This window comes from Bos indicus x Bos taurus, chromosome 5 (assembly GCF_003369695.1).
Source record: "Bos indicus x Bos taurus breed Angus x Brahman F1 hybrid chromosome 5, Bos_hybrid_MaternalHap_v2.0, whole genome shotgun sequence".
Lineage (NCBI taxonomy): Eukaryota > Metazoa > Chordata > Mammalia > Artiodactyla > Bovidae > Bos > Bos indicus x Bos taurus.
This window is the reverse complement of record NC_040080.1, coordinates 30,978,016-30,993,978: the sequence shown is the minus strand read 5'-3', so window position 1 is coordinate 30,993,978 and position 15,963 is coordinate 30,978,016. Positions and strand designations below refer to the sequence as shown.

The window sequence follows — 15,963 nt, the reverse complement described above, 5'->3', positions numbered from 1 at the left end:
GATCATTTTTCATAATTAAGTAAACAATCACTTTGGATGCTACTATATTTTACTTTTATATATATATATTTTTTAACTTTTCATTTTGTACTGCGGTATAGCCAGTTAACAATGTTGTGATAGTTTAGGTGCACAGCAAAGGAACTCAGCCATGCATATACTAGTATCCATTCTTCCCCATGCTCCCTTCCCATCCAGGCTGCCACAACACTGAGCAGAGTTTCCTGTGCATGTAGTAGGACCTTGTGAGTTATCCGTCTTAAATACAGCAGTGTGTACCTGTCCATCTGAAACTCCCTAACTGTCCCTTCCTTCCATCCTTCCCTCCCCCCTGGAAACCATAAGCTCATTTTCTAACTCTAGGAGTCTATGTCTGTTTTGTAATCCCCTGTAATTTATAATTAATTTTTGATAAGGAACTTCTCCTAGAAACATGAACCCAACAGGAACATCACCTAACCTGGATGAAGGTGCTTCATGCAGCTTGATGCTGGCACTACGGTCCCTCCGGACAGGGGCAGGCTCCAAAGTGGGCAGACCTGTGGCAGAAGTGGTGGTGGTCCAAGTTGATGAAACTCGTCTCAGCAAACCGGGGGGCAAACTCCTCCTCAGGCGCTGGGAAGAAGGAACATTGATTTTATTACCAAGCATATTTCCTATCACTAACTTCTATGTAATATAATGAAAGAAAATGAGTTTTTAATTAGCAATGAATATATTAAACTATATTGGTTGAATATCATATCTCTAAAATTTGGGCACTCAGAAATTCAATAAGGAACTCTGGCCAAAATCAATTAATGTTATAAAAATAACATTTTGGGACCTTCATTTCAATGATTATATAAAAATGGATTATGAGAAATGAGAGCCATTTTGGGCTAATTTTATTGTCATATTTGTCCAACAGGGCTTACATACCTATAAATATTAATATATAACTTATTATGAGCTGCATTTCTATTAACTAGCACAACTGTTGTTATACCAAAGTGTTTATTGATTTAATTGATTTAATCCTTGATTTAGAAATGATGGGACCTAAAGGTAAGAGTGTAACTCACAAGATGTACCACCTCTCTTGTGGTTAATATGACTTAAGACAGACAGGCATTTGGGTAATGTCATTAGGATGAACATCTTTTTTTTTTTGAAAGGAAAGTATAATTTCTACAAACCACTAAACCTGAACAGAAGAGCTGACTGGGACAGACCAGGAGTGGGTGTGAAGAGACTGAGAAAGGTGCAGCAAGAAAGTGAAGGACAGCAAACAGGAAGTGGGCATGGTTCACCATGCAAACCACCATTCACCCCAGCCCCTCCCAGGGAGGAGAATGTGCCCAAGTCCCCCAGCCTGCCCTCCACTCTTTTTCTCTGGTCTCAAAGGCAAAGTAGTCTGCTGACTAGGCCCCCTCTTTGACCAACTCAAGTTTAGTCTATAACCAGGTCTTTGGGAGGGAGGGTAGAAGTCCTCCAAGAACCTGAGTTCCCAGAACTGGGGGCTCCCCTGCATGTCTGGTGCACTGTGGTGATGAACACCTCTTAACAGAAGACTCTGCTAGTTGACCTGCGATTCCCCTCTTTGTCATTTCTTCTCCTACCATAGCCTAAGTGGGATTTGTGACACCCTCAGCACTCAGGCATGATTCTGAGTTCACCAGGATGAACAATGACCCTCCAAAGAGAGTCTTAACCTTAAAAATGAAAGGGAAGGTAATCTAATACAACTACAGCAATACTGATGAGGTAGGAGCTCATTATTTTATTTGTGGCCGGTGACTCCTAGAAGAACAATTGTGCAAGCAGAGTTTAACAAAGAGTCTGCTCTTCCTGAAGACAGTAAAAGCTTTGAGAATTAAGTATATGGCACCTTGGGATTCAAGAATAACTCTGATATTAAATAGTTTCCAAAATCTCTTAAAGATATATACCCTAGGAGGGAATTCAACAGGAAGAGAAAATGTCAAGCAATGTAAATATCAGGATTCTTGTCTGTAAATCTGTCACTGACTCTGTGTCTATTTTGAGACCCAAAGGAATCAGTTTCTCTTTCGCCATCCATTTATTTTCATATCATGTTAGCCCTATATTTCTCAGAGAAGTAGATGTTCAAAGGAAACTTAAAAAACACCTAATTGACAAAGTTACTTGAAGGACACAGTCCTGAGTCCAGAGACCCACAATGGCAAGAACACAGATGTTACTGACTGACCATCAGCTCCAGGGCACAGCTGCTTATTTACCAAATAAAGAACTGTGTTGGATATACCTGAGACCACTGAAATTCTGGTTCTTTTCCTTTTTTTTTCGTCTTTAACATGACTTGTTTTCAACTAACACTGAGGTCTAAACTGGAGGCAGAACTCTACTCCCTACAGCTCACTTTTGTAAAATTCTCATATCTTATATGTAAAAAGAAGAAAATACATGAATCACTAAGGCCAACTTCTACTTTAAATAACCGAAAATATATAGAAAACTATAAAACACTGGTGAAAGAAATCAAAGAGGATACCAATAGATGGAGAAATATACCATGTTCATGGATTGGAAGAATCAATATAGTGAAAATGAGTATACTACCTAAAGCAATTTATAGATTCAATGCAATCCCTATCAAGCTACCAACAGTATTCTTCACAGAGCTAGAACAAATAATTTCACAATTTGTATGGAAATACAAAAAAACCTCGAATAGCCAAAGCAATCTTGAGAAAGAAAAATGGAACTGGAGGAATCAACCTGCCTGACTTCAGGCTCTACTACAAAGCCACAGTCATCAAGACAGTATGGTACTGGCACAAAGACAGAAATATAGATCAATGGAACAAAACAGAAAGCCCAGAGATAAATCCACGCACATATGGACGCCTTATCTTTGACAAAGGAGGCAAGAATATACAACGGAGAAAAGACAATCTCTTTAACAAGTGGTACTGGGAAAACTGGTCAACCACTTGTAAAAGAATGAAACTAGAACACTTTCTAACACCATACACAAAAATAAACTCAAAATGGATTAAGATCTAAATGTAAGACCAGAAACTATAAAACTCCTAGAGGAGAACATAGGCAAAACACTCTCCGACATAAATCACAGCAGGATCCTCTATGACCTACCTCCCAGAATATTGGAAATAAAAGCAAAAATAAACAAATGGGACCTAATTAAACTTAAAAGCTTCTGCACAACAAAGGAAACTATAAGCAAGGTGAAAAGACAGCCTTCAGAATAGGAGAAAATAATAGCAAATGAAGCAACTGACAAACAACTAATCTCAAAAATATACAAGCAACTCCTACAGCTCAATTCCAGAAAAATAAATGACCCAATCAAAAAATGGGCCAAAGAACTAGATATTTCTCCAAAGAAGACATACAGATGGCTAACAAACACATGAAAAGATGCTCAACATCACTCATTATCAGAGAAATGCAAATCAAAACCACTATGAGGTACCATTTCATGCCAGTCAGAATGACTGCAATCCAAAAGTCTACAAGCAATACATGCTGGAGAGGGTGTGGAGGAAAGGGAATCCTCTTACACTGTTGGTGGGAATGCAAACTAGTACAGCCACTATGGAGAACAGTGTGGAGATTCCTTAAAAAACTGGAAATAGAACTGCCTTATGACCCAGAAATCCCACTGCTGGGCATACACACTGAGGAAACCAGAATTGAAAGAGACACGTGTACCCCAATGTTCATCGCAGCACTGTTTATAATAGCCAGGACATGGAAGCAACCTAGATGTCCATCAGCAGATGAATGGATAAGAAAGCAGTGGTACATATACACAATGGAGTATTACTCAGCCATTAAAAAGAATACATTTGAATCAGTTCTAATGAGGTGGATGAAACTGGAGCCTATTATACAGAGTGAAGTAAGCCAGAAAGAAAAACACCAATACAGTATACTACCACATATATATGGAATTTAGAAAGATGGTAACAATAACCCTGTATATGAGACAGCAAAAGAGACACTGATGTATAGAACAGTCTTTTGGACTCTGTGGGAGAGGGAGAGGGTGGGATGATTTGGGAGAATGGCATTGAAACATGTATAATATCATATATGAAACGAGTCACCAGTCCAGGTTCGATGCACGATACTGGATGCTTGGGGCTGGTGCACTGGGACGACCCAGAGGGATGGTATGGGGAGAGAGGAGGGAGGAGGGTCCAGGATGGGGAACACATGTATACCTGTGGCAGATTCATTTTGATATATGGCAAAACCAATGCAATATTGTAAAGTTAAAAAATAAAATAAAATAAAAAATAAATAACTGAAAATCAAATAAATTCTTCTAAGTTAAAAACTTGTTGGGTTTGGAAAGACATGAGGGTACTGTGAAGCCTACCATACTAAAAAATCAAAGAGGAAAGGAATCTCGCATTTTAGAAGGCAGTGAATTGTTAACAGAATCTACAAAAGTGGGAGCAGGGGGTTTTACCTGCTTTTATTTCCCACTGCTATTATTTTCATCCCACAGACTAAGGCCTGATATATAGAGAAGAAAAAACCTGAACACATGAATAAAAAAAGTTAATGTAAAAAGGTAAATTTTTTTGTTTACAGAAAGCTATCAGGTATAAGGATGGAAGTCTTCATGTTTACTTTTCTATTACTTTGGTCACCATGATTGACAAACACTTCTTAGGGGAAAGAAAGTGAAAGCATTAGTCGCTAAGTTATGCCTAGCTCTTTGCGACCCCATGTACTTACTTAGCCCACGAGGCTCCTTTGTCCACGAAATTTTCCAGGCAAGAATACTGGAGTGGGGTGCCATTCCCTTCTCCAGGGGAACTTCTTGACCCAGGGATTGAACCCAGGTCTCCCACACTGCAGGCAGATTCTTTACCATCAGGTAAGACTTCTTGGAGGGGGGGCGTGGTGGGGCTCACTGATATGAATCTCTGGGTGGGTCTGGAGTGATAAGAAAAAAGTCTAGGAGAAACAGTTTCACCCTTTCAGGAACATGTCATTAACACCTACCTTGGGAATAGCCAGCTTGTCTTTTTCAGAGCTTTCTTCAGAATCAGAGCAGGTGTAGTTTTCACTGAAGGACACGATGGGGTTCACCCTGGGCTTGTGAATGGCCTGGATGGTGAGTTGCGTGCTGAGGAGGTTGCTCACTGCCCTCAGTGACGTGCACACGTTGGGGGGCAGAGAAGGGTCTGCCAGGAGGTCAGTGATGAGGCCGTGAGCCTCGCCCATCACGGCAATATCCACAGTGATGCTGGTTCCTGAAGACTAAGACACCAAACACAGGAGGTTGGGTGAGAAAGGCTTGAGGCTGGAGGCACAGGAAGGGAAACTGGGCTTTTTAGAAAAAGTGGACCAAAGGGTGATAGTAAAGTAACATTCAAATCACATTTCTGTTTCAAATTTTGCCCAAATTTGCCATATCTTTTTGGTATTTTTTTGTTAATAGCACATTTTTTACTGCTATACCCTGTAGACTTTAAAGAAACAAAAAGATAAAAATTACTTTTTTTAAATAAAAAGCTTCAGGAAACAAAAAAAATGTTCATATCAATCACTCCTTATGAAGGTCTCAACATTTTAATGTACTTCATATAGTAGTGAAAGAAAGTGAAGTTGCTCAGTCATGTCCGACTCTTTGCGACCCCATGGGCTGTAAGCTACCAGGCTCCTCTGTCCATGGGATTTTCCAGGCAAGAATACTGGAGTGGGTTGCCATTTCCTTCTCCAGAAGATCTTCCCAACCCAGGGATTGAACTCAGGTATCCCACATTGTAGGCAGATGTTTTACCATCTGAGCCACCAGGGAAGTTCACTTACTTCATATAGTTAAGTCTCCATCAATAGACAAATTGAAAAAAATGTGATATGACATATATATACATACACACACACACACACACACACACACACACACACACATATATATATATAATATATATATGGTTGGCCAAACAGTTTGGGTTTTTCATATAATCTTATGAATTTTATATAGATACACACACACATGTGCATATATAACTATATGCCAGGCTTCTCTGTCCATGGAATTCTCTAGGCAAGAATACCTGGGTAGGTAGCCATTCCCTTCTCCAGGGGATCTTCCCTATGACCCAGAGGTTGAAACCTGGTCTCCCACATTGCAGGAAGATTCTTCACTGTCTAGCCACCAGGAAAGCTCACACACACACACACATATATATTTATGTACATATTATGTATAATATACTTATGTGCATTATATATATATATATATATATATATATAATGGTATACTACTCAGTCATAAAAAGTTTCATTCTGAAAAGTAACATTAATATACTATAAAATTTTAATTTTATTAATATTCTCATATGACATTTGAGCCTGGTGTGTGGTAATTATTCAATTAATATTAGAAACATAAGAAGCACTTCATTGTGCTGTTCAGATTCACAAACTGTCCCTCTTGTTGTCAGGAATAATAGAAATTTCTGTTCTAGAATTCTGTGGCACATCTGTCATATTCTGCCAAACTGCTTCTCAGATTCAGAGTTATTACTCTATACTTGCTAAAGGAATGAAGAACATAAAACACAGAGGACAGGGATTTCTTACAACCTGCTGGTCAGGCTAATGTAGACAGGAAGATGTGGGAGCAAGGGAGAGCACAGGCAGGGTCAAGGTTCATAAAGTAGACGAAGCTGAAGGATGGTATGCAGACGGCTGTTAATACTGGAATGGTGCTGCAGAATGAGGCAAAGGAAGGCAAGAATACTGGCGTGGGTCACTGCTCCATTCTCCAGGGGATCTTCCCACCCCAGGGATTGAACCCAGGCATCCTGCATTGTGGGCAGATTCTTTACCAGCTGGGCTACCAGTGAAGCCCACGAGGAAGCCACATAACTTTAAATTGAGTAACAGTGACGGATGTGCAGGTTTTGGAACTAGGCTATTTGCTCCAAATTCTGACTCCTGACCCTACCACTTTCTATCGCATGATCTCTGGCACATTAGTGAGCTCTCTGTACTGTGACTTCTCCATCTGTAAAATGGATATAGTATAGTACCAGCCTCAGAAGGTTATTTTAATAAGAATTAAAGGGCAGGGACTTCCCTGGTGGTTCAGTGCCTGAGAGTCCGCCTTCTAATGCAGCGGATGTGGGTTTGATCCCTGGTTGGGTAACTAGGATCACACATGCCACCGAGCAACTGAACCTAGGTATCGCAATCACTGAGACTGAGTGTTACAACTAGAGAGAAGCCCGTGAACTACAAAGAAAGATTCTACTTGCTGCAATGAAGATTCCAGGTGCTGCAACTGATGCTCTATGCAGCCAGAAATAAAAAATTAAATTAAAAGAGGACTTAAAAAGTAGATTATATACAAGGCACTTACAATTGTGCTGGTTATAGGTGTCCAATAATGATAATGATACAAATAATAGAAGTGATAATTCTGGAGATTTTCAGCAAGAGGTTATTAGAAGTTAGGCTACATAGTTGGGAGAAAATAAACTTTAATCATTCTGACAACAGACTTAAAAATGAACTCCAAAGATATGAAAAATTTAAATGTATAAAATTATCAGATTATTAAAAGGAAATATGGGGGACTACTTTATAATTTTGGGATTAGGAAGACTGCTAAAAGTAACATAAATGGCATAAACTGTCAAGAAAACACCTAACAGAGCTGATGAAACACAGAAACTTCTCATAAGAAAATACGCTATAAGCAAAGGTAAAAAACAAACAGTCCATGAAAGAATACCTGCTACCCAGAGAAGATAAAACATATGTGAATAAAAGCCCTCTAAAAAAATAAAAGTCATTAGAGAATTCCCTGTTGGTTTCACTGCTGAAGACCTAGGTTCAATCCCTGGTAGGGGAACTAAGATCCCACAAGGTGGACAATTGGACTATATATATACATATATATATACACACACACACACATATATATATATATAAATCAATAAATGATAAACTGGGAGAAAGAGAATGAATATACAATTCAAATATAATTTAACCATCAAATACAAGAAAAGCTACTTGCCTCATGAATGTTTAAGATACAAATTAATGCAATAAAAGCAATGTTTACTTATTAAATAAAAAATAATAAAAGATTACTAGCACCAAGTATCAGTAATCAGTTGAGGAAATGAGCAGTAAGTAAAAGCAATACAATATTTTTGGCAAGAAGTTTTTGCTGAACCTATCAATTTATAGTTTAAATGTACATATTCTATAATCTAGCAAGACAATGTAGACATCTAAAGAAAAACTACATTTACACAAAAATACAAAGACAAGATCACAAAGGGCACTGCAGTGTTCTGATAACAATCAAAGAGTGCGGCCATAAATGCATATCAACAGAGACATTGTTAAAAAATGTTACAATATAAATATAAAATATCATGTACTTGTTTTAAAATATTTGGGTAGATCTGTAAATGTTTATTTGGAAAAATATTTATAAAATATTGTTCTGTGGGGAAAAATGTATGTCACAGAAAAAGTGAACATGTATTTGTTTTGTAATCAGAAAAATATGATAATTATGAAAATACCCAGCATCCATGAAGGTATCTTGTCTTATAGCAATAGCAAGGATAAATTATTCTGGAAAGCCATCATATAGAAACTATGCCTTTTCATACTAGAATAATACGAGTAGCAATAGTAATACTGGTGGATAATAATGGTGACAGCTGATATTTATTCAGCACAAGTCTACAAGGTAAGTACTATTATTTTTTTATTTTTATTAGTCAAAAATCACTTGCCAAATAACTGAGTCAAAAATAACTCTGCATCAGATAGCTGGAGCATGAAAACGTCAGGCTGCAAACACATACTCTATTTCCACAGCCCCAGAGCTGAGCTAGCAGGACGAAATAAATACCGAACGTTTTCATTGTACGTTACTAAATATATCTGTAATTATTTAATCATTTTGCCATGTTTTTCTCTCTCTGTAGGTTTAAATATGTTCCATGAACTGACATGAAAATTTTAGTGTAACATTAATAGTTTTAGGATATATGATTATGTTTATTTCACATATTTACTTACATGGTTAACTTCAAAAATGTCTGTGAGAAATGCTACGGAATTAGTTTAACATTCCCTTTTAGAAATGTATTCTCAAATACATCTCTATTTATTATTATTCTGAGAAACTCATCCGGTATGATCTTCTTAAACAGTAACATACATTTCTTCCCATGTTGTTCTAATAAACTTAATCTACTACTTAATCACTGTACTGTTACCTTAGAAAACTGAAAGTTTAAATCAAACTTAGTAATCAGGACATAAAATTTCAAGATGTTTTGACAATAAAATTAACAGTTTATATTCTAATGGCTAATAATTTAACACATTTCCTCAAAATGGTCTCAATGCATAAAACTTACAAATCTGAAGAAAAATCAGAATACATTCACTGAAAATTATGAATACACTTTAAAATAAATTATTGGTGAGAAAACAAGTCTATCTTATAATTCTCTAATTTTATGTCTTTTTAAAACACTTTTTAAAAAGTAATGGATGAATTTCTTATATATACTCAGAAAAAAACCAAATGCCTAAAAAATTGAAAAGTAATTTTAAAATAAAAACAGAACTGAAAACTCATCCTTACAAGCAAATGTCAGTATTACATAAGAATTTAGAAAACAAGTACATTATGTAATTCAATGCTACAATACTGTTGCTTTTGTGAAAGCAAATGTCTTCAAGTGAAAACAAAAGCAATATTCAGGCTAATAAAAAGCAAATTATCCAGAATGGAAATTGGCTAAGAAACCAGACACTTTTACTATTGAAAAAGTCCCCCTACTGTTATAAACTCAGGACTTTTCTTTTAGTTTTATAATTTTAAAATTATATAACAGTTAAAAGTTTATCACACATAAGAAGTTATCAGTTTTTGGCTCAAATAACAAGAGGCTTCAATGAGGCATGAAATCTAAACCCAACCATCACATTCATTTGTCACAAACTCGCCAAGACTAACCACACATGAATTGCTGAAACACAGAAAAGATACATGGGCTGCTATTTCAATAAACAGAAGGCAAACTATACAGACCCAGACACATTCAGGGAGTCAATTTAAAGAAATTTCAGGGGAGCGGGGCTTTGGCTGATTGGTAGTGTTTTTTCAAACAAAAATACAAAATATGAAACATCACGCAGTGACTCACACAGAGGCTATTCCCACACCTATTCAATTTTCAAAATAATTCAATTTCTAAGTATACCAAATAATGCTCAGTAAAATTTTCATTTAACTGGTGAAATCTTAGATAGTGATAATAAACACTAAAGGTTAAGTTTATATTAAAGCTACTTTAAATGAAAGTCTTAAGCTAACAGCCTGAAATCATCTTTGAGTGCAATAAATAACCCTACTGAGCATAAAACCACAGTTGAGTCTTTTTATGGTGCACATGATCAAACGAATCTTTTCTTAAAAGGAGTGACCAAGCAATAAAAAAACATTTTACTTTGCATGCTATCCTTATAATGGAAACATTTATATTTAACATTTAAGAAAATGCAAGTATAATTTTCTGGGCCCTATTTAAATGACAACCAAATTTGGATTGCCACCTTTAAATAGAAAATCTGGATTTTCAGTCTGATAAACAGTGGAGTAAAGTGCAGTTTTATAAATCAAACCAAAAATAACCAGTTCTTTTGGTAAATTCACCACTTTTCAAAGCACCCGGTTCTTTCAACATCTTCCTTTACCCCTTCATCTCCATCCAGTCTATTTCACCATCTCCAGAAAGTCTACCCCATGTTAGTTGCTATGGTAATAATCTAGTTTGCTTCCAAGTTACTTTACTCATCATAAACCAAAGACCCAGAAAAGCTGGAGTTAGAGATAAGTTAAGGAAACAACAACAAATACACTTAGAAATAACATTAAATGTAACTCCTAGGCTAGGCATGTATCAACCAATTCAATTATAGAAAATTTGTTTTTATGGTCACTACTTCTGTGGTAAAACTTTGAAATTACACTACTGGTATGATAAAGGGCAAAGATTTGAACATGTGTAGGGGTCAGAAAAAACTTATACTCTAGGTTGAACATCTAAATGTCTAAACTACTGTAAGCTGCAAATTATAAAAAATTTGACAAATAAATCTATTTGATCAAATGACTAACAGAATGTAAAACAAAATTATGTATATTTAATTAACATGACAGATTATTTACTGAGGTCCTGTGTTTGGGTTTCTACCAACATGTTATTCAGTAATGGAGAATTTCTTTTTGTTAAAGAATGTTAAATTTTATTATAATTACATCATTCAAAAATTAGTTTAATTTTAACTGGTAGTAAATGCTTATCCATGACTAAGTAATAAACACAGAATAAAGCAAAATTATAAAAGGCATTTGTGAAAAGTCATAGAAATGGAGAATTCTTCAAGGAAAAAAATCATTCAGAAGTCTTAAAAGATAACTATAGGAACAAGGTAAATAAAAACAAAGTAAACAAGCATTATTTCACTTCAAGAAAGTGAAGGTGCCCAACAGTAAAATCAGAAAGGGTTTGAGAAAATTGATGTCAACATCAATTAGTGATTCAACATGATTATCTGGTGTAGAGGATGAAGACAATGCATCCAATTCTTGACAAAATTTTTTGGGATGGCATCAGTATAGTCAAGCTATGGCTCTTCTCCCTATATATTTTGAAGCAAATTTAAATTGATAACAATGCAATAGGCTAAATACATCCCTGCTCAAAGGCAGAAGATGTAGTAATTCTCCAGTCTTCTGACTGAGTGAATCATTTGATATGTCACTTGCTTTGGGCATTAATTTATTCTAACTGGAGGAAAATAACTGGAAGCAGCACAAAAGCCACTCTTCATAATTCTACATGAAACTCAAAGATAGCTTACAAATGTAAAAGCAATAGAGGTAATTATCTAGACAACCAAGTCAAGTTGCTGTATTCCTCAAATTACACCATTTTTTTTTATTCAATATTTTATGTTTTGTGATGGTTTCCAAAATCAACCATAGCTTTTCTTGTAGGAGATATTGTATCCATTGGAGCAATCAGGGTCTCCCCTTGAAAAATCAGAGAACTAGCCTGGATCTTTCTAAGATCCCTCCCAGATTCTTTACTGTCTGAGCCACCAGGGAAGCCCTCCAATTGTATAAGTTGAAAGCATTTCTTTATATAACATACATATATACATATATCAGAGAAGAAAGGAGGAAATAATTTTCAAACTATCTCTTGGCTCATTAAGGGTTTTAAATTATTTTATTTTTAAAATTTATTTTATTGAAGTATGGTTGATTTATAACATTGTGCTAATTTCTGCTGTATAGCAAAGTGATTCTGATATATATATATATATGTGTGTGTGTGTGTGTGTGTGTGTATATTCTTTTTCATATTTTTCCATGATGGTTTATCACAGGATAGTGACTGCTATACAGACATAAATTTTTTTAAGTATTATGTAGACTTTGAAAATTTATTTCACTGATTGCTAATCCTATTCAAGCTTTACTTCTAACTTATAATTGAGTCACTGATGCTGTTTCCTTCTTATAGTGAAACATCTAAAGTACAGTGAATACTTATGGGGAATGGGCTTCCCACATGGCTCAGTGGTGAAGAATTCACCTGCCAATGTAGGAGACTCGGGTTCGATCCCTGGGTTGGGAATATCCCCTGGAGAAGGAAATGGCAACTCCCTCCACCATTGTTGCTTGGGAAATCCCACAAACAGAGGAGCCTGGTAGGCTACAGTCCATGGGGTTGCAAAAGTGTCAGATAGACTTACTGACTAAATAGGAACAAATTATGGGGAATAGACTATACTCTGGGACTTCCACTCCCAATAGTTGAGTTGCACTTTGCCAAGGGTCAGTTTTGTTTTGGTCCTAAATCTATTCAGACCAGTTGTAACTGTCACTGCAACTTATATGCTAATAAAATATCTATAAACCAGTGATATTTGAACAAATAATGGAATAGTTTCTATAAAAATTACACTGAATAATTTTAAAGACTGCATAAAAGATTCATAAAGACAAAGCCCTGACATCAATTTCTGTTAAGTAGGGGTGAAACAACTGCAAAGATTCAACAAGAAAATGATAACGTGCCTGAAAAATTCTCAACTCAGAATGTGTCTAAATGCCTAAGTCAATCCTACTGTTAAAAAAAAACAAAAAATAAAAAACATGAACCTGGTAGTCATATGGGTATGCTGCATGTAAGATAAATTGGGACTCTAATTAATATAGTAAAAACATACACAAAGAGAAACTCTCTTGGCTTTTCATCAAAAATGTGTGAAATCCCCATCATCACAAATAGAGTTAAATATATATTACTAGAGGTACAGAAAATATGTTTATGATTCTCTGCTTTAAAAACTTTTAAAATTAACAGACCAATTACTAATTAAGAGGATGCTATACTATTTCAAACCCAACAGCTTCTTTCGCTTGAAATGAGACACAATATAATGGTCAGGTCAAAGTTATTCATCACTATTCCTGGAACAAGGGAAAGACAGTGAAGTTTGGTTTATGAATTAGCACATTATATACAAAAAGTTACAAATGTATATTTTCATCATGTATATAATTCAGAAGGTGTTATATATAAGAAGTTGGAACAAAGATAAAACAGTGGGATATTAAAGGAAGTTTTCTTCATTTATCAATATCAAATTTTTATTTTATCTGGTTAGTACATGGGGCCTTTGTGGAGAGGAAATGGAAACCCACTTCAGTATTCTTGCCTGGAAAATCCCATGGACAGAGTAGCCCAGTGGGCTACAGTCAGTCCGTAGGGTCGCAAAGAGTTGGACATGACTGAGCGCAGACACACACACAGACAGACAGACACACACACACACACACACGGTGCCTTTAAGAACACAGGATCTAGAATCAGAATCAGATAGCCTGTGTTTAAATTTCAGATCTGGTGCGATTTGGGGCAAGTCACTCATCTCCTTAGCTCTTGTATTCTCATTTCTAGAAATAGGGTAAAAATAATATCCACTGTATAGTATTATTGATGATTCAATGTGATCAGGTACATAAAGACCTCAGTAGAGGGACAAATAGATTCAAGGTATTAGATCGGATAGACAGAGTGCCTGAAGAACTATGGACGGAGGTTCATGACATTGTACAGGAGGCAGTGATCAAGACCATCCCCAAGAAGTGCAAAAAGGGAAAATGGTTGTCTGAGGAGGCGGCCTTACAAATAGCTGAGAAAAGAAGAGAAGCTAAAGACAAAGGAGAAAAGCAAAGATATACCCATGTGAATGCAGAGTTCCAAAGAACAGCAAGGAGAGATAAGAAAGCCTTCCTCAGTGGTCAATACAAGGAAATAAAGGAAACAATTGAATGGGAAAGACTAGAGATCTCTTCAAGAAAATTAGAGACACCAAGAGAACATTTCATGCAAACATGGGCACAATAAAGGATAGAAATGGTAGGGCCCTAACAGAAGCAGAAGACATTAAGAAGAGGTGGCAAGAATACACAGAAGAACTATACAAAAAAGATCTTCATGACCCAGATAACCATGATGGTATGATCACTCACCTAGAGCCAGACATCCTGGAATTTGAAGTCAAGTGGGTCTTAGGAAGCATCACTACGAACAAAGCTAGTGGAGGTGATGGAATTCCAGCTGATCTATTTCAGTTCCTAAAAGATGATGCTGTGAAATTGCTGCACTCAATATGCCAGCAAACTTAAAACTCTCAGCAGTGGCCACAGAACTGGAAAAGGTCAATTTTCACTCCAATTCCAAAGAAAGGCAATGCCAAAGAATGCTCAAACCACCTCACAATTGCACTCATCTCACACTCTAGCAAAGTAATGCTCAAAATTCTTCAAGCCAGGCTTTAACAGTATGTGAACCAAGAACTTACAGATGTTCAAGCTGGATTTAAAAAAGGCAGAGGAACCAGAGATAAAATTGCCAACATCTATTAGATCATTGAAAAAGCAAGACAGTTCCAGAAAAACATGTACTTTTGCTTTAATGACTACACCAAAACTTTTGACTGTATGGATCACAACAGACTGGAAAATTTCAGGAAATGGGAGTACCAGACCACCTTATCTGCCTCCTGAGAAATCTGTACGCAGGTCAAGAAGCAACAGTTAGAATCAGACCTGGAACAACAGACTGGTTCCAAATTGGGAAAGGAGTATATCAAGTCTGTATATTGTCACCTTGTTTATTTAACTTGTATGCAGAGTACGTCATGTGAAATGCTGGGCTGGATGAAGCACAAGCTGGAATCAAGATTGCTGGGAGATATATCAATTACCTCAGATATGCAGATGACACCACCCTTATGGCAGAAAGCAAAGAAGAACTTAAAAGCCTCTTGATGAAAGTGAAAGAGGAGAGTAAAAAGCTGGCTTAAAACTCAACATTCACAAAATGAAGATCATGGCATCCAGTTCCATCACTTCATAGCAAATAGATTGGGAAACAATGGAAACAGTGACAGATTTTATTTTCTTGGGCTCCAAAATCAATGCAGATGGCAATTGCAGCCATGAAATTAAAAGACACTTGCTCCTTGAAAAAAAGCTATGACCAACCTAGACAGCATATTAAAAAGCAGAGACATTACTCTGCCTACAAAGGCCCATCTAGTCAAAGCTATGGTTTTTCCAATAGTCATGTGTGGATGTGAGAATTGGACCATATAGAAAGCTGAGCACTGAAGAATTGATGCTTTTGAACTGTGGTGTTGGAGAAGACTCTTGGGAGTCCCTTGGACCACAAGGAGATCCAACCAGTCCATCCTATGGGAAATCAGTCCTGAATATTTACTGAAAGAACTGATGCTGAAGCTGAAACTCCAATACTTTGGCCACCTGATACGAAGAACTGACTCACTGGAAAAGACCTTAATGCTAGGAAAGATTGAAGGTGGGAG

The 15,963-nt window shown here is 36.5% G+C and overlaps 1 protein-coding gene across 1 annotated transcript in view; it reads right to left on the bottom strand.

Moving 5' to 3' along the window:
* Positions 1 to 15,963, bottom strand: part of PDE3A (phosphodiesterase 3A) — a 365,582-nt gene that overhangs the window by 64,299 nt on the left and 285,320 nt on the right. Inside the window, exons 3-4 of the mRNA XM_027541471.1 lie at positions 5,008 to 5,265; positions 461 to 615 (exon numbers count right to left, since the gene is read on the bottom strand). Coding sequence (XP_027397272.1) covers positions 461 to 615; positions 5,008 to 5,265 — 413 coding nt within the window. The remainder of the gene's footprint in view (positions 1 to 460; positions 616 to 5,007; positions 5,266 to 15,963) is intronic.